Raw genomic sequence first — 19,959 nt, 5'->3', positions numbered from 1 at the left:
GTTATGCTTTACTACAATTTAATTACAACTAAAATATACTTAGTACAAAATGAGTTGTTTCAAAATAGCACACTTCAAGTGAACTAATCATTAACACACCTGAAGTATACTGATAATTAGTCTGGCTGCAAGTATACTTAGCATTTTTTTTTTTCACCAGGGTATGCTTTTATTTTACTGAAAAGAGTGGGATGAACAATCATCAAAATATTTCTGTTTGTGTTACACAGGATTGGAATGACATAAGAGTGAGTAAACAATGACAGAATTTTCATTTTAGGTGAACTATTCATTTAAATATCTTCAATCCCCCTCTACACATTTTAATATGTGGACTTAATGCCAGACTTTCAAAAAATTAATTAGAGATTTGGAGAATGAGAATCAGAAAGAATTAATATGCAAGGCTTTTGTTGTTCTATTTATTTGTTTGTTTAGCTGCCATCGCTGTCTCTCTGTAATGAGCAGACTTTCTGTTTTGCATCAACTCTGCTTTCCATCAACCTATTTCTATGTTTGTTAGCTGTTTTCATCCGACTCTTCTTATACATCATCTTTATTCTTCTGTCTCTGCCTTTTTCTTTCTCTTCCCTTTCCATTTTTAGACTCCTGGGAGGCTGGGACTCTTCTCATTTCTTCTCTATCTTATTGCCAGTCACTGTCTTACCCAAGAGCAACTGAACTTTACAGATAACAAAAAAATGAATCAAAACCAAAGCTATTGTTCTCAACATCTAGACCAATATTTTCCTAGTCTTTACTCATATCTGAGAAGTGTTTTTGCTGGAGCCTATTAGGCCCTAGCAGAGAATCTAGGGAAAAAGCCAAAGGCGACGATTTAAATATGCTAGAATGTGTGTTTCCCATTTTAAAATAGAGACCCGGATAGAAAAAAAAGCTCATACAGGTTTGGAACAACTTGAGCGTGAGTAAATTATGACAGACTTTTCCTTTTTGTGTGAACTATCATTTTAAGCCGTTGACAATGAAACAATGTCTTCAGAAAGCCACACACACACACACACACGCACGCACGCACGCACGCACGGACGCACGCACGCACACACACACACACACACACACACACACACACACACACACTCTTACCCTCAGCGCAATTCTCTCCTTTGTAGCCCAGAGTACAAACACAGGTGCCCTCGTTGCACGTGCCGTGACCACCACACTGGGGGTCAATGCACTGGCTGATGGGAACATCGCATTCCGGACCCTTCCATCCGCTATAGCAGATACATGATCCCTTGTCATACTGCCCATTTCCACTGCAGAGGACCGGGCATGCCGCTTGGAGAAATAAACAGAAAGGGAACAAGTAATGATTTGATATGAGTGACATCTGATGTTTTCTTATTCATGTTTTGTCTCTAAATACATAATGAATAGCATGAGAGACAAATGAGACAGCATCGGGAAAGAGATTTTTTACAAAGAATCTTTATAAGTTTACAAAGAGATTGAGAAACAGGCTGGCAGTTGTGGTCATATATGTGTCTCTGAATGGTGCAATATAGGAAATGAGAACATGGGAGGACAGAAACCATATCTGATAACAATGGGCTCAGAAAAGTCTCACACTGATGACATATGATGTAAAATAATGAATAAAACTTCAGGCTATAGGCACCAAATTTCAAGTACAATCAGTTTGGTGGAATTCTTGGTGGTATTCTCTTATTGTGACTTTTGCAATTAGGATTGTGAGATTTCTTTATTTAGCTTTTATCCAAAATAACTTCAACTTAAAAAAAGAGCCAACAAGAACATATTCGTACATATTCATACAGTTTTATGGTATTCATGGAACTTCAAGGTTTATTCCAAAAAGAAAAACATGAAACTACCATAGTATATGTGATGAAAGTATAATTATACCCTGGTGCATGTCCAAAAACATGGTAACACGTGGTACATGTTCTAAAACACAATATTCACATTGTGCATATAAACATAATGCAATGGTGAATGTCAAAAACATGGTAATAACATAAACATGTCCTAAAAACACAATAACACCATGGTGCATGGTCCAACCAGTGTTGGAGAGTAACTAGTTACGTAACAGCGTTACATAATTTAATTACAAAATAAATATAACTGTAATCCGTTGCAGTTACTGAGAAAAAATTTGCAATTAAATTACAGTTACTTATGAAAAAGTTAACAATTACAAAGGAGGTAATATCTGAATATTTTCTGTAAAAAGCTAGGATATGTTGCATAATAATAATTGGTTGCTTTGCCTGTTTTTTATGTGCATGTTTAAAGGCTGTTTAGTAAAGTAATACTATTCGGATGCTTTTGATTGGCTCTCTTGTTGGAATTCCCAGTGAACAACGTCTGCCAATTACATCAATCTACATTGCCGCTGAAAGCTTTAGATTACAGCCTGTCTGAGAGTTCCCACCATGGTGAGTGATACAAATCCGTTCCAGTGCTAGAAATTTTAAAATAATTTCATCCAGAAATCTGTATTTAACTTCAGAACGATCTCAAGGTAAAACGAGGTGCTAAAGTCTGATTTTGTGGTGGCTGTGCTTTAAAATTAAATTATTATCATCTTAATTCAAGTGATGCAGGAAAGTCTGACAGTAATCCTCAGTGTAAGGTTAACCACGCCTGGTATAAATGTTTGAAAATGATTAACAGTTGAATACATTCGTTAGAAATTGCGAAAGGTAATCAAAAAGTAATCAAATGTAATCAGTTCCATTACTTTAATAAAGTAATTGAAATAGTTACACTACTTATTACATTTTAAATAGGGTTGTAATCAGTAACCTATTGCATTTCTAAAGTAACCTTCCCAACACTGGGGCCAACCATGGTACTTCAACAGGTTCTACATTCACACCTGATAAGAACAGAATGTGTCTGAATCTGGAACTGAATATTCTTGACTTTTAGACTACATTACCCACTACCCTGTCTGTGAGAAGATGTCCATTAAGCAGCAAGCAGTCTAGAAAGACTTCCTAAGGTGATCTCTGTAATGAGAGAGTCCCAAGGCTCTGCGCAATTGTAAATATATTCATCTGTACACACACACACACACACACACACAAACACACACACACACACACACACACACACACACACACACACACACACACACACACACACACACACACACACACACACACACACACACACACACACACACACACACACACACACACACACACACACAGCTGTGATCGGTTGGAGAAAACTGTAATGAAAAAAAAAATGTAATTTAACATTGTGGTAACAAAACTATTAATCATGAGCTTCCCAGGTGAACAATGGAAGATATTGGGCTGTATGAACTGCCATTCATCATCCTTATGCCTTGGAAAGAGAGAGAGAGAGAGAGAGAGAGAGAGAGAGAGAGAGAGAGAGAGAGAGAGAGAGAGAGAGAGAGAGAGAGAGAGAGAGAGAGAGAGAGAGAGAGAGAGAGAGAGAGATCAATGTGGACACACACAGGCGTGCACACACACAGGGGAAAAAAAGGGGACTTCCCATTGACATTTGTTGTTCTTAGCTAATTATAATTGCTACAGACTAACTCTGTTTTAGAATTTTTTGAAGATATTTAGTCTATTTATTAACTTATGATGATGGTCCATAAATTAAGTTGGGAATTATTTCATCAAATTGGTCCCAAAACGTATAGCTAGGTCAGAAACACACACACACACACACAACACACACACAACACACACACACACACGCACGCACACACGCACGCACGCACACAGATTGATGAAGATGTGAACGGCACAGAGAACCTCAATCTCCCGTATGAGTGCAAAAACACTAATCCACAGTTTCAAAGCGCAGTTCATCCAAAAATGAAAATGTTTTCATTAATCACTCATCCTCTTGTCGTAAATCCATATGACTTTCTTCTGTCAAATACTTTCAAGTACTTACGAATTTACCAGTCACTCTTTTCAAGGTTTGGGGCTGTCAAACTCCAAAATGACAAACATGCACCATAAAAATAGTCTTATAAAAAATAGTTTTCCAAAGAAGAAAGTCATATACGTTTGGAACGACATGAGAGTTACTAAAAGATGACAACATGATCTTTTTTTGGGTGAACTATCCTTTTAAACACAAAATTAATGGATCACTCTCCATTTTACTATGAGTGATAGGGGAATAATAGTTCACTTCTCTCTCTCTGTCACTGTTTTTTTTTCATGCTCTCTCTCTTGTTGTTCGACAGAGTTCAGGGTGTAATTGGAGTGTTTCTTACCTTTCGAACAGTCCATGCCATGGAACCCTGGGAAACAGTGACATACTCCTGACACACACTCTCCGTTACCATGACAGTTACGGGGACACTCTTGCACAGAGTCTGTGAAAAGAATGAAACCTTTCTAAAAAAAAAAACATCCACTTTGATGGTAGTGACAGCTGTAACCACCATATCCAACTCTCATCTTGTCTTTTCCTCCACTGCATCATTCCTCTCTCTCTTTCGCTCCAGTTCTGAGTGGCGGTCTCTGGTCATTATTGATACAACCCATTCAAAACAGCGTCACACGCCATTTCATTAGCCATGAGTATATCACGGCAATGAAAGTAGGCCATATCACAGTAGATTAGTGAAGGTTAATTGGTGAGACACCACTTATTCGCAGAATTCATGCATGTGAATATTCATAGAACAGAGCCACAAGGTGCTTATCTCATTTCAAGTGGATGATGATATATATTAAATTGTTTAACATTAATATATTGACATTATTTAATTATTTCACTTTTGCTGGACGGCAAGGACACATTCATCTATAATTCTATACGGACAAAAAAGACTATTCATATTTTTAAAATTAACTGGTCTGTTATTAGACCTCATTTATGAAACAAGTTGAACAAATGTCTGTGTGAATTGTTCTGAATATATATCTTCGGGCAATTAAATTTTCTCATTCATTAATTAGTTTTAAACTACCAAGATTGGGGCCGGCAAGATTTTTTGAAATGCATTTTCATAGTTTTATAAGACCGCATTTATTTGATCAAAACTACAGTCAAACAGTAATATAGTGGAAATATTATTACAATTTAAAATAACTTGATTTTAGTTTATTTGAATGTATTTGATTCCTGTGATGACAAAGCTGAATTTTTAACATAAATACTTTAGTCTTCAGGGTCACATGATCCTTCAGAAATCATTCTAATATGATGATTTGGTGACCAAGAAACAATGTAGAAAACAGTTGCGCTGCTTAATATTTTGGTGGAATCTGTGATAAAAAAATGTCATGATTATTTTAATGAATAGGAAATTCAGAGAATGTTTTTTCTGTTACTTTTGATCTTAATTTATCCTTGCTGAATAAACGTATTAAAACTTGTTTGAATGGTACGTACAGTAAACTTATATATCCTTATCAACATATAGGCCTGTTATAAAACACTTTTATATTGAATATTTGATTACATACTTGCTTATCATCGAAATATACTGTATTTTCTCGTACGCGTCTCAGTTGAGTGGTATAGAGCGTGTTTGAGGAAGAAAATGTATAATGTGGAGTTTAACCTGTGTGTTAGTAACTGACCCAGAACAGCTGTGCTAAAGGAGACAGACTCCTTCTCCTTGCCGTCGTTGTAGAAAGCCAGGTGCCACGTGCCGGGGTCCAGATACTGCACAAACACAGCCTCGTTCAGAACCACCGTCTGAATGCTGCGTCTCTCGCGGGGCGACTCCACAACGCTCCATTTCTCCTTTCCATCCAAACGCTCCATATAGTCGTACTGCAGAGAGAGAAATGAGGAACGAGACGGGACGATTTTATTTTTGTGATCTGAAGTGATTTGACAGCATTCATACACATCAAACAGTGAAATACTTTGAAGTCGAGCTCTAGGAAAGATTTTATCTAACACCTGCTGACTTAAAAAATGTATGTGCAATGACTGATTGATCCGCTGTTGTGATGAAAGAGTGTTTTTTTTCCCCTGAAAGGACTTCACAGAGTGGTCTCTCTGTAAATAGAACGGGTATAAACACCTGTGCATGTGACGGCGGCAGCCCTTTGCGAATGTAAACCCCAAACAGTGCATCCTTGCCCAAGGAGATGTTGAACTTGAGGAACTGAGGCTGGCTGAGGTGCATCAGGGATCTCCAGAACACCCCGGGCGACACCTCCTGGGTCACGCGCCTGCCCACCTCCAGGCTGCCCGTATCTATGCTGCTGTTGCGTGCGGCCCAGGGACCTGAGACAGAGAGGAAGGAGTAAAAAGAAATCAATCTCTCACCTCGGCTGTGTTGCAACTGCCTCAGTTGCTTTGAAAACAGAAAACAAAGGGAAACCGCACAAATGCGCTTTCTGTCTGGGAGACACTTATCTGATGGTAGCTGGAAAACACAAATGCTGCTTCCTGAAGTCTCTTTGGCCATGACCTCACTGTATCCACCAAGCGCAAAAAAGCCGAGAGTGTATCACGTTAAACAGCAGAGTGAATATCTGAGTGTGCTTTTTTCAAACACAGCTCGCAGAAAAACAGAGGAATAACTTATAAAGATGAAAAGTTAATGTCCCTTGTAAGAAGCTGAGCTTTATTGGAATTGTCACATGATATCAGCATTTTATTAAATGTGTGAGGGCTCTACAATTACTAATGACATCTGGCTTTCAGAAAGACCTACACTCTTAATGTCGACATGAAACAGAGCTTCATAAAGTACTTTATTTTTATAATGTGATAGTGAAATAGTATAATCAGTGAAAGAATTATATGGGAATTATGAAAATATGCCACACTACCAAACATAAATATATATATATATATATATATATATATATTTTTTTTTTTAATGTTTTTAAAAGGAGTCTCTTATGGCTGTATTTATTTGATCAAAAATACAGTAAAACAGTAATATTATTAAATTAAATATGTAAAATATTCTTACCATTTAATCTCTTCATCTATTTTAATGCATTTAAACTGTAATTTATTCTTGTGATGGCCATTATTCCAGTCTTCAGTGTCACATGATCCTTTAGAAATGATTTCTGAAGGATCATGTGACACTGAAGACTGGAATAATGTATATATATATATTCTCTACAAGTGGGTTCATGGGTTGGGTTTTTTTTTTCTTAGGGTGCTGCAAGGAAATTGAAATTGAAAGTTATACGTTGATTTTTCACTTATCCCCTACTTCACTTTCTCTCCTCCTCTCTTTCTGTCTCTGGTTTTTGTGGACTTTCAGGCCAAAGGAGAGATCTCTTCTATAGCGAGAGTTTGTGCATTCTCCACCCTCAGGCTTTGGCTCATACCGCATGTCAACACCACCATCCTGTTTACCAACATAATCACACAAGCTGTTATCCACTTTTCATTTAATGGAAAATCCATGGTTGCTCTCTCCCTCTCTGTCTTTTATTCTCTCTATCTCTTGCTCATAGCTAGCGGCAATGGCCGAGTGTAAATGGAGGTTGCATGCAACAGATTCCCTCTGTCCCTATGGTTGTGATGTTCACATACACACACGAAAAACAGCTCTCCTGTAATCAGGTCAGTTCTACACTGGAGACCGCAGCCCTGACAGAGAAAACCTGTGAAAAATGGTGAGGAAATAAAGAACAATGAAAACACAATCAGGACGGAGCCGCCACAACAGGAGATGAAATAGCCCCCCTCATTAATACAGTAAGAGCACAGACAGAGGAGAAATTGAACTAAAGAAAGGAAAAACAGAGAGCGAGGGAGGCCGGACGAGAATTTCCTTAGGGAAGGAGTGATCAGTCTGCGACTGTGGCTGAAGCAATAGTCCAGCTTTATTTCACAACAAAACACAATAGATCTGTTCCAAACATAGTACGCCATGTCACTGACTACAGGTAGCCTAACATCCTAGCTGGAACAAAACAACATAAGTGACTCATTTGGAAAGCTGTATAGACAGAGTTATACACATCTCTAATAAATAAAAAATATACATGTAAATTTGCATTGCACACAAATAGTCTATTTTAATTATTATTGATCATTTATTTATTTAGCTATATTTTCCAGTATTTCATTGAATATATTTATTATCAAAATTTTCCTTCACTTTGCCTGCCATTTTGGATTTATTTTACAATGCATTCTGAGACGGATTCCTTAGAATTGGCAAAAAAGCGCAATTAAGATTCCTACTTCTTGGAATCGCATACAAAAAACATAATAATGTAATCCATAGTGTGCTTTTATAGACTAGCATTCAAAAGTTGGGGTGAATAAGATTTTTTTGGGGGGAAAAAATCTTACCACCATCAAAAGTGGTCTTTTGATGGTGGTAATCTTTAATCTTTACCTCAATCAAAAGTGGTGGTAAAGACATTAAATGTTAATATATTAAATATATTAAAGGGGACATATCATGAAAAACTGATTTTTTCCATTTGTAAGTAGCTAGTGCAATAGCGTAAGCTTCTGTTGTTGTACGTCACACGCATCACACACATGACCAGCGTCGGCCAAAAGTGAGCATACGTGTGACGTAGCTCTACGCTATTACACTAAGTTAACTGACTAGAGGCCCACAGAGAAGGAAATGAATAGTTGAAATAAAGTCGTTATTTTTGTTTGTTTTTGCGCGCAAAAAGTATTCTCGTCGCTTGATAAACTTAAGATTGAGCCACTGTAGTCACTTGGACTATTTTAACGATGTCTTTAATAACTTTTCGGGGCTGGCAAGTTTCAATCCCTTAGAAGACTATAGAGGAGTGAGACAGCTCTCAGATTTAATCAAAAATATCTTAATTCGTGTTTCGAAGATGAACGAGGGTCTTACGGGGTTGGAACATCATGAGGGTGAGTCAATACTGACAGAATTTTCATTTTTGGGTGAACTATCCCTTTAAAATACTAAACAGTTATTTTAAACAGTAATACTATTTTCTATCAGATATATCACAATTGGTGAGCAGAAGAGACTAAAAAATCTGACTCCAAACTAAGAGTTAGAGTAGCTACATATTTTATTTATTTTTTAGATTTAGTTTTATATATATATATATATATGTTGGACACAAAAAGCATATAAAAATAGTTTCCCATTGAGGCAGCCTAGTAGGTTTTGAATCCGAGCTAACGTAGAGATAGTGCATTTGAATCTGAGTGTCTAAGCACAGCATCAAGTACCGTAACAGAATCCAGTCAAGTGCAGAGAGGCCAATCATAAGCTAATGTAGCCAGAAGGCAGAAGCACACACAAATCATTTCACAGATCAGACCAGAGCATCAAATCATCCCACAGAAGCTCAGATACCAGCATCTCAACACAATATGCCAGACAATAAGATAACAGTTATAGGCCTACACAAAGACGCAGTAGAGGATGAGAGCGAGAAAAAAAGCAACAACAACCACCAGACATGGCAAAATAACAAAACTTATTATGTTGCGCTACTGATATACAGAGCAACCAGCAACATCTGCCTGATAGCCTCATTGCAGCATTGTCTGTGTATGTCTGATTAATGAAATCTCACTGTTATGTGGAATACATTATGTTTGTATGTGAGAAAAAGAAAGAGCGACAGGGAGAGAGCGAGAGAGAAGTCATATCTGTATGGAGGAAACTGACACGGACATGCTGAGGAGGTGAGATTGAAGCACTTGAGGTGAAGAGCTGTTTCAAAGCTCACAAACTCACTCTGTTACCTACACACTCAAACAAAAACGCCGCAAACTTTCATGCCACATAATCTACAGTAGGCTGTATGTAATCACGGAGATAGGTGTGTTTACATGGCACTGAGGAAAAAAATTAGACCGTGTAAATATGTATCGACTCTGTCTCAAATGCCGGTGAGCTAGGCAGCTGCCTTCTTAGACTGCATCTGCAATCTGGAGCACACTAGTTACTAAGCCAATGCAGCTATATTATCATGAACAAACGGCACCAAACATGCAAATATTGGCTAAAATAGTCAGTTTTTATGTGATGCTGCCTTTTTGAAAAGAAAGTAGCCTAATTAAGTAGCTTCACTTTGTTGTGTTATGATGATTTACAATGCTGTCTCTTTTGCTGCAAACTAGGTTTTGTAACAGAAAATCTCTCTCGCTCTCTCTCTCTCTCTCTCTCTCTCTCTCTCTCTCTCTCTCTCTCTCTCTCTCTCTCTCTCTCTCTCTCTCTCTGTGGTTGTGTGTGTGTGTGTGTAAAAAAAAAGAAGAAAAAAAAGGCTGTGTTGTCCTTCATACAGAGGTGATGTGGTGTTTTCTAGGACACTTCCTGTGAATCTGAACGTGTGAGATCAAGACAGAGACAGCCAGAGAGAGCTGGGGAAAAGATATAGGTGAAAGCCAATGGGTTGTTGTGTAAGTATGTGAGTGCCTGCTTGCAATGTTAATCAACTTTAATTGAAAGTTTGATTGCTGGACAAATCAGAGTTATCAGTAGGTTGTGAGGAGGTGCTAATTATGTGGGATTATGCTGGCTGCGATTTTCAGAAATATCCTCCCATACTACTCTACATACTACAATATCTGCAGTATACTGAATGAATACTGCGTTATGCATGCACAGTAATACTTGTATAATCTACTATGTCTGGGAAAACGTTTGCAGCAGAATTTGTACAGAATACAATAATCGACTTGACCTTTCCAAAATGTGCTAGAAATAATTTTAGCTGTATTTTAAAGGGGTAATGATGCTATTTTAAAAGTTCATTATTTTCTTTATTGGGTTAATAGAATAGGATAACGTGCTTTAATGTTCAAAAAAACATAAAAAAAAAAACAGTGTGCTCTGATTGGCCAGCTGACCCAGTGCGTTGCAGACCCTCAAGCACGTGTCGGAGATGTAACGGGAGACTATGACGGAGACTTAACGGGAGACTATGAGCTTGGTTACTTTGCAGATATTATACATGCACAAACAGATTACACACTAAAGAAAAAAGAAAACATTAAAAAATAATCATATTATTTTGTATTATTATATTATTATATTATTAAAAAATAATACATATTGTTTTTACACAAAATTGAATTAAAAATGCTACATGCACAAACAGATTACACACTAAAGAAAAAAGAAAACATTAAAAAATAATCATATTATTTTGTATTATTATATTATTATATTATTAAAAAATAATACATATTGTTTTTACACAAAATTGAATTAAAAATGCTACATGCACAAACAGATTACACACTAAAGAAAAAAGAAAACATTAAAAAATAATCATATTATTTTGTAGTATCATATTATTATATTATTAAAAAATAATACATATTGTTTTTACACAAAATTGAATTAAAAATGCTATATTGTATGTATCTAAGATGATAACTGAACACCATTCACAAATGAAATGTGCATAATGAGGTCATGCAAAAAAATAAAATAAAAAATGGTAAAGAGGAATCCTTGGTTATTTTGTTTTACGTTTCATATTGTTCATACTTCACCCGGGGTTAACAATTAATCCTGGGTATTCATAAGCTGACATTTTTCGTACATTTAGTAAGCCTCTATGGGACTAATTATGGAATCACAGCTAGAAAAAAAAGACATTATATTTTACATACACTTAAGGCTAAAATCATTCTCCCAAATTAGTTTTCTATATCTGACCTTTGACCTTTTTAAGGTTTCGTCATTTATAACTGACTTAGGGTCCTATTAGGGTAAATTATTTTTGGCAAATTGTCTGAAACTTCACACACATTCAAATACATTTACACTATCTGAAAAGTAGTGAAAAGGTCTTAGTGTTTAAAAAACTATAAAAAGCTTTAGTAGCATTCTATTTCATCTTTTGCTACTATATTTAATTTGGAACTTGCATGTGAAAATGTCAAAAACTTGACAAATTCAGATGCAACTTCGCTGCCTGGAAAATAGTGAAACCATGTCTTAGTGTTATAAAAAACATTAAAAAAAATCAACATTGTTTATTTTTTTGGGAATTTGTAATCAATGATTGTAGCACAGGTGAAAATCAATAAGACTCTTCTTTTGGTAACGCTTCCTTTTACAGTACGTTAACTTATGTGTACTTACAGTGTACTTACCTAAGAAAGTACTGGGTAATAATACTTAATTTTACAGTGCGTTAACTTACGTGTACTTACAGTGTACTTACCTAAGAAAGTACTGGGTAATAATACTTAATTTTACAGTGCGTTAACTTACGTGTACTTACAGTGTACTTACCTAAGAAAGTACTGGGTAATATAAGGTAAGTACATGGGTTAAGGTTAGGTTTAGGGGTAGGTTCAGGGTTAGTACCTAGTTATTACCCAGTTATTGTAATTACTATAATAAGTACATTGTATGTACATGGGAAACAGGACTGTAAAAGGAAGAGTTACCCTTCTTTTTCAGTGTAGCCCACAGTTTCCACATGTAACTTGATTTGGATCTGTTTAGTCTTCATTTTTGGAGCATCCCTGTGAGGCTTTCCTGACCTCTGGTTGTAGTGTTCATCACATCTGACAACATACTAGAAATCGCATACTCTCTTGAGTAGGCTAGGTACTTATTTTGAATAAGTAATTACCGCTAAAACTGTATGTTCTATATAGTATGAATGTAATCTGGACGTACTACATTCACCATACTGGCATCATAACTTGATACCAGCGAGAGTTATGTCACTCATAAATCCTTTATGAATTTGGGCATACTTCTTTTGTCTCATACTGTTTTTTGCCTACTATACAGTAGTAGGGAAGTATGCGATTTCGGATGCAGCCATTGTCTCCTTAACTTCCTTGTTGGCAAAAATGTCAAGCACATGTCACATATATTTTTATATTATTGGCTGGAGGGGATGTCATATGATAATGCTAAAATGTAATTTGTTTTGGTTGAATATTATTATTGTATTTTAAATGCAATTTTCTCTGCGTCATTTAATAATGACGATACACCATAGAGCCCGTGTTAACGTTCTTATTTGCATATTTGCTGTGTCAGTGTCATTGATTGGACGAACAGCGCACACAAACTGTTTACATAAAGGCTTTGCGCATCCTCTATGTATCACTCACTGTGCTATCAAATATTTCCTTTTCATACTATTAAGGTAAGAATAAAACAATTGGAGTCTCTTGTTCACTCCAAAAGAAGGATTTACGTCATCATTTGACAGCCGTCACAACGCATGTGTTGAACTCAGTGTTTCCAAGTCCGCTTATTATAAGCAACTTTGGGCTTGTTTTTCTGTAAAGTTGCTTACAAATTTTGGTAGTCGCGGTTCACGTTTTTTTAAAGGCCAGTTATTTCATGGATCCAGGATAATATGCATTCTGATGAAGTTCCCTTGGCCTTTGGAATTAAAAAAGCCCCACATCATCACACACCCTTCACCATATCTAGAGATTGGCATGGTTTTATTTCAGTTAGCCTAATAGCTGGTTTGATTTGCATTGAAAGATGATCTTATGGAAAGTACCCCATGCCAATCTCTAGGTATGATGAAGGGAATGTGATGATGTGGGGATATTTTAATTCCAAAGGCCATGGGAACTTTATCAGGATGCATATTATCCTGGATCCATGAAATAACTGGCCTTTAAAAATACAAATCTGCCTGGCTCTATGGGAATTTAACATAGGGGTGTCCTGACTTATGCACCCTGTATTTTAAGGAAGAACATTTATTTATTTATGATACATTATTCATTCACAAAGAAAATTGGTGTCCTTAAAGATTGGATTTTTCCTCATTTTTCTAATTCTAATTAAGGCATTAAGATCAATTTCCAAAAGATTATTTTTTATTCCTCTTTTTAGGCAACTTTAGCATGGGTGTCCTAACTTATTCACATCACTGTATATATATATTACAAAATATATTTTACTCTAAAACTGCAAGAAAATGTAAGCCAAAAATCTGAAGAAGTTGTGTTCCAAATTTAAGGTTGATATCTCAAAAAATTAGCTTTCAGTAAGATTTTATTTGGCCGCAGTACCAACATTTTTCACTAGATGGACAGCCAAGCTTCATTACAGAAGAAAAATAAACGGTACCGTGTGCACAGTTTTACAAAACTGGGCACAATTTACCAATCTGTTCACATGGATGTAAATTGACAATCTGTACCCACAGTTTAAAACTATCCGTCCCCACGGATTGTAAAACCGTGCACACAGTTTATTTACTTTTCTCTTCCCGGAACCTAGGGGGCTCCGTTAAAAAAAGCTCTTTTACGCTTTTAAAAAAAAGCTCTTTTTTTATGAGAAAAAGTAGCTTGTTTTGGGCTTGTTTTCACGGGACTGGTTGCTTATTTGTCTCGCGAGATCTGGCAACACTGGTTGAACTGTCACTGCCCAAAGCATGCAAATACAAATAATGCAATTTGGTGTGTTGGCAAGCATCTAACTTTGCCAACATTGTTTCACACTGTACAAGTTTGGGGGAATTAACACCGCAAAAGCAGGGTTTTTATAACCCAGGATAGTAAAGTGGTGCTAACGTCACTTCTAAATTACAAGAGTAAGAAGTTCCTTTACCTAGGGTTAAAAGCAGGACTAAAGCCCTATTCGCACAGGATTAGTACTATCTGGGGACCTCGTGTGATTTAAAAATTACCCCGCCACATCTCAATTTCATGTGGCGTATTCGCACGGGATAAACGAAGCCTGTGATTTTACTCAAATTTACCGACTTATCTCCCGGATATAACGTCAATAGGCTATTGCTTGGAAATTTATTTTCGTTATAGGTCTAGCTGTATATTATGACATAAACAGAATAAAGTTCCTTACCGCATGCTGCTATACATGTCATTCATCTTCATCTAATCATTCTTTTTGTTTTTGCTCTTCTGATGATTTTCAGCTTTCACTTTCTGCAAATTGTGTAGTTGTGTATAGCGATATGACCCAGCACCCAAAATACTATCAAAACACTCCAAACCAGCCTCCATTCTTCGCGAAAGATGGATAAAAAGGCGCACATGAAACAAAAACCTTGAAAAAATGATACAATCCGGCCAAATCACAGAGATGTCGATTCGCACGGGACTAATTTTATCACAGGACCTCGGTGTTCGGCGAAATATACCCAGATAGCACAAGTCTATTTGATGTGATATTTACATCTGGAAGACGTATTTTTAAGAGTGTTTGCTCATCTGCAATACGTCTATAGGACGTTTCCTGTCAGATGTCAAATAGACGTTTAGAAGATGTCAGTTTAACATGCATTCTAAATCATTACATCTTAAAGACAAGAATATTTAGTAACGTTAGGTAATTTGCGGGGGAATTTTTACTTTACAAATTACAGACATGGCCGATTCGCACGGGATAAAGATCTCAGACAAACTCCGCAATTATTACAAATAACTAGAGGTCACCAGGTAATACTTATCCCGTGCGAATAGGGCTTTAGAATGAGATAACACGGGGTTACGCGTATTGTCAAAGCCCCTTTGACATGTTTCTCATAGCCAGGGGTGCCGCTAAGGGGGGAAAAGTAGGACGATTCTAAGGGCCCACACACTTTTGGGGCCCCCAGAGATCTATTTTATTAATGGAATGGGTGGGGTAGGGGGCCCAACCACATTATTCTTTCATAGGGCCCAACATTTCTAGCCGCGCCCCTGCTCATAGCTAACACACAGGTAACGGTTTCACACACTATTTTTGAAAAATATTCACCTTTTCAGTATCACTGGCCCACAATCTTGCTGCTCTACCTAATCACATGGTTACTTGGTTTCTTGTCACACGCAGACATGAAGCACGGAGAATAATGTCCTTTGTCGATCGTGGAAGCAGGCAGAGAAGTGTGTGTGGGCATAAATGTGCTGTCATGATGGGACCTCAGTGTGCGACAGAGAAGCAAATTACTAAACACAAATCAAAATAAATGGGTACAAGCTGGAAACAAATTGATATACAGGACATAGAGGTTTCAGCACAACTGATTTCCCCCCCTGAATGTAGTTTATAGGCTTTTTTCCCCGTTGTGTTTTTCTGTCAATCTCGACATCCTCCTTATGGAAAAGAGCGTGCAGGACTACAGCGTGCTGTGAGGCTGTGCTGCTCACCTCTGCCTCCAGAGGGCGCTGTTGCTACATCACTGTTGCTGGGCAGTCCGGATCCCAAGCCGTTGTTCAGCATGGGACCAACCACAGGTTTCAGCTGCCAGTTCAGCCCCAACAGATTCATGGCTGAGAGAGAAAGAGAGAGAGAGAGAGAGAGAGAGAGAGAGAGAGAGAGAGAGAGAGAGAGAGAGAGAGAGAGAGAGAGAGAGAGAGAGAGAGAGAGAGAGAGAGAGAGAGAGAGAGAGAGAGAGAGAGAGAGAGAGAGAGAGAGAGAGAGAAAGAAAGAAAGAAAGAAAGAAAGAAAGAAAGAAAGAAAGAAAGAAAGAAAGAAAGAGTGTAAACAGTGCAGGTATGTGAAAAGAAAGGTTGCCAGAAAAAGAAAAGCTTGAGGACTTTGCAAAGGCTACTCTAGGCTACTGCTGCTTCACAAAGAGAGCACAAATGATTCAAAACAAAACTAAATATGAAATCCAAAATGTATAATATTGATCTGTTAAACCTAATACAGACAGAGAGAGGCTGTAAGATGAAGTGGTTTATTTTTTCCCTGAGGAAAAAAAAAGACAGACAGCCTAGTCATTTTTATTGATTGCCTGCCTGATTGATGTTGACTGACTAAGGAGCCATCTGTCACTCACAGGACACTTGCATTTGATCCTCAGTCTGATATATGTCACAGCAGAAATGTTTTAAAAATTGCTCTCTGACTATAGCAATAACTCATTATAATCAAACTCCTTTTACACCAAATTTGTACAGCCAAATTTAGCATATGCCCTGCACCTCGCACATTTATTTATTAAATATATGAAATATTAAATAATGTCATGCATATATTGCAATATTACCAGATTATGTTAAACAGATATAGTGCAATATTACCAGATTATGTTCAACAGAATTCTACATATTTTCCCACAAAATAAATGCAACAATGGCACAAAAAAGATTTATTTTACTGCCTTTTGTAAAACTTGTACAGTATACAATACTCAATGCAATATAAGGCATTATAATAAATTATAATACACTTAATAATTCATTGCATGTCTTTGTAAATGATTGCAGTAGGCTATTGTAATAATTGTCAGGTCTTTAAATAGTATAATGTAGGCTATAAAAGCACAAGATCAACACCACATTTCATCTGCTATACTGATGTTTTATGTAGTAATGAATTGTAGTGTTTAAAGACAGCCATACATTTGTATTGTAACTTTATAAATTATTATTATTTATGAAAAATACAACAAAATCGTGTAATGTAATATTGAGCCTTCATCGAAAGTGCCACAAAATGATTTTCTGCTAGTAGATTATAGGAACTGGGTGACAGATCTAATTGGTTCTTTAACAAAATCACTTCAACTGTGTGTGTGCGCGTCTTTTCAGTCATTCAATCACCGAAGCCCTGAGGAAATGATGTAGACACGCTTCTAAAGACACAGACAGAAAGAGAAGCAGGTGGCGAGACCCACGTCTGTAGGAATTACTCGCACCTCAACAGGTAAAAAAAAAAGTTAACAAATGCGCAGACAGAAAAGCAGCAGAAACCTGACAGCATTCAGCGCTTTTATGTCGAGCTGGCATGATTCAGCGACATTCTGAGTGACAGCTGAAAGAAAGCAGATCCCTCTCTATCTTTCCTCTTTTTATTGGGGGGCTGTTGTTTCTTTTTCGTGCCTGTGGAGCTTATTTTGGTCTGTTCGCTCAGAGGCCTGTGTGCAGTTTGTCAGCTGAATCTCTTCCTGACCCGTGTCCTTTCTAGTTTTGCCAAGGAACTTTTATCACAAGCAGAAGAGAGAGGAGCGCTTAGTCTGCTGAACTCCAGAGGTGCCGCAGGAAACGCAGGAGAGAGGAAGCTCTTGTGCTTTATCTCTCACTCCTGTGTGTCTGCGTCATCTGTTCTTCACAGTGGCGGTAAAGATGGGCTGAGATTGTGTGAGATTGTGAGTCATCAGAGACGGCAGCCATCACTGCCTCAGACTGAGTCACAGGAGGAGGTTCATATGGAAGTGCTGTTACTCTTATGTATAGCCTCATTTGTGTATAGCCTTTACAGCTTGATTCTTTTACTGACTTGCAAATCCATAGTGCAAATGTGCACACACTATTAGACCAAGTGCATATGCTTTCTCTCTGTCCGTCTGGCTCTCTCGCTGCCTTTCTCCGTCAATATCTCTCCCTCTTTCTGCCTGTCTAACTCTCTCCCTGTCTCACACTTTGTCAGTCTCATTATCTCTCTACTTGTATACCTTGCTCCCTGTCTCACTCTGTTCTTCTTTCCCAGCCTGTCTCACTCTCTACCTCAGTATCTCGTTCTCTCTTCCTGTCTGACTCGCTCCATCATTATTTCAGACTATCTCTCCATGACTATCTCCATCTCCAACCCTCATCCTATCATGACAGGACTTCACAAACCCCTCTCTCGCTTACTGTCTCTTTCACTCTTTCTATCTTTATCTGTCTAACTTGCTTTGCCTTAACTGTCTATCTGTCTGTATACCTTGCTCTCGGCCTGTCTTATTCTTTGCCTTGGTATCTCAATTCATTAATTCAATTCAATTCAATTCAATTCAATTCAATTCAATCTCTATGTCAGACTCTTAACTTTCTATCTCAATCTATCTCTCCCTTTCTCACAAACCTATCTCTACCTGTCTCACTCTCTTCTTTCTCTGCATGTCTTACTCTCTACCTCAGTCTCTCAGTCTGTAACTGGCTGTGTCATACCCTCCCTACCTCCATTCTCAATTACACTATATTTTCAATTTATACTTCAATTTACTTGACTACCTTTCTGCCTGCCTCTCTCTTTCCTCATTTTTTCACCCTCTCCTTAACTATATCCATCTCTCACATTCACCCTATCATGGTAAGACTTTACAAACATCTCAATCTGCCCGTCTCACTCTCTATCTCACTATTTCTCTGCTTGTATCGCTCTGTAAAGCCCTGTTCACACTAACAACGATTAAACTGCTGGAAGTTGCCAAGTTGCTGTTGTTTTCTTGCAGGTGTTCCTACATGATTTCAGTATCCATCTGTAACAGGTAGTGGATCACTTTCTGCACTCTGATTGGTAGACGCTGTATCATATCATTGCTCATTTGCACATCAAATCGCCAACTGTCTCTGTCGCAGGAAATCCCTAAAACTATTTGAAAACGAATTATTTCTGGTTCATTTGTAAATTGTGGCATTGTAAACGTTCTCTCTGCCTGTCTTTCTCTTTGCATCTTTTAGTTTTGAAGCAGCAGGTGGAGATTTACAGGATTTACAGGTATACTGTCTTAGTGACTCCGCCCCTCTTTTCACCTTCCCTCTGTTTGATCACACCTAAATCTCATCCCAGAAAATCAATTTTCTCTTCTGTCAAATTCCATCTCCCCTCTGCTTGTGCTCAGACATAGTCCCCCTCTCCCTTTCTCTCTCTCTATACCTCTCCCTTTCTCTCTGTGCCTCTTTCTCAGTTAAAGGAAAGCGCTGACACTCTAAGTGTGTCTCTGCTGTCTCTGTCAGCTCTTTTATTTGTTTCAGACGGTCTGGAGCAAACACTGAGATAGCCGTCCTCTCTCCGTGCTTTTCAAACTACTCCTTCACCTATAACGTGCCTCCACTCCTTTGATCTTCCTCAACCTCCTGTCCTTCATCTCTCTCTTTATATCTCCATTTGTCTCTCTGTTCTGATGGTGCGTGTCGATAACGACTAAATGCAAATTTTTCGATCGATTAAATAATTAAAAAAACAAATCATTGAACTACAATAAATGAAAGCATCAAGAGACGGGACTCAGACAGATTAACTGCAGCTCAGACACTCTGGATATCTGCCCTCCATGCAGTGTGTATGTGCATGGAGCGTAAGCCTAATATATTCTGCACCAGTAGGTGGCAATATTGAGTTAAGTCTTGACTGCATGAAGTGACGGG

At 37.6% G+C, this 19,959-nt stretch overlaps 1 protein-coding gene across 3 annotated transcripts in view; it reads right to left on the bottom strand.

Annotated features, from left to right (window-relative positions):
- tenm2a (teneurin transmembrane protein 2a) overlaps positions 1-19,959 on the bottom strand; it is a 349,743-nt gene that overhangs the window by 31,781 nt on the left and 298,003 nt on the right. For all 3 annotated transcript variants that reach the window (XM_077236049.1, XM_077236050.1, XM_077236051.1), the window contains 5 exons: positions 16,030-16,152; positions 6,029-6,234; positions 5,577-5,772; positions 4,259-4,360; positions 1,108-1,302 (listed from right to left, as the gene is read on the bottom strand). In XM_077236049.1, coding sequence (XP_077092164.1) covers positions 1,108-1,302; positions 4,259-4,360; positions 5,577-5,772; positions 6,029-6,234; positions 16,030-16,152 — 822 coding nt within the window. The remainder of the gene's footprint in view (positions 1-1,107; positions 1,303-4,258; positions 4,361-5,576; positions 5,773-6,028; positions 6,235-16,029; positions 16,153-19,959) is intronic.

The sequence above is a fragment of the Siphateles boraxobius genome, unplaced genomic scaffold (genome assembly GCF_051911475.1).
Source record: "Siphateles boraxobius isolate OS27281-9 unplaced genomic scaffold, OSU_SipBor_1 2, whole genome shotgun sequence".
Taxonomy (NCBI): Eukaryota; Metazoa; Chordata; class Actinopteri; order Cypriniformes; family Leuciscidae; genus Siphateles; species Siphateles boraxobius.
This window is presented reverse-complemented; position numbering and strand designations above follow the sequence as displayed.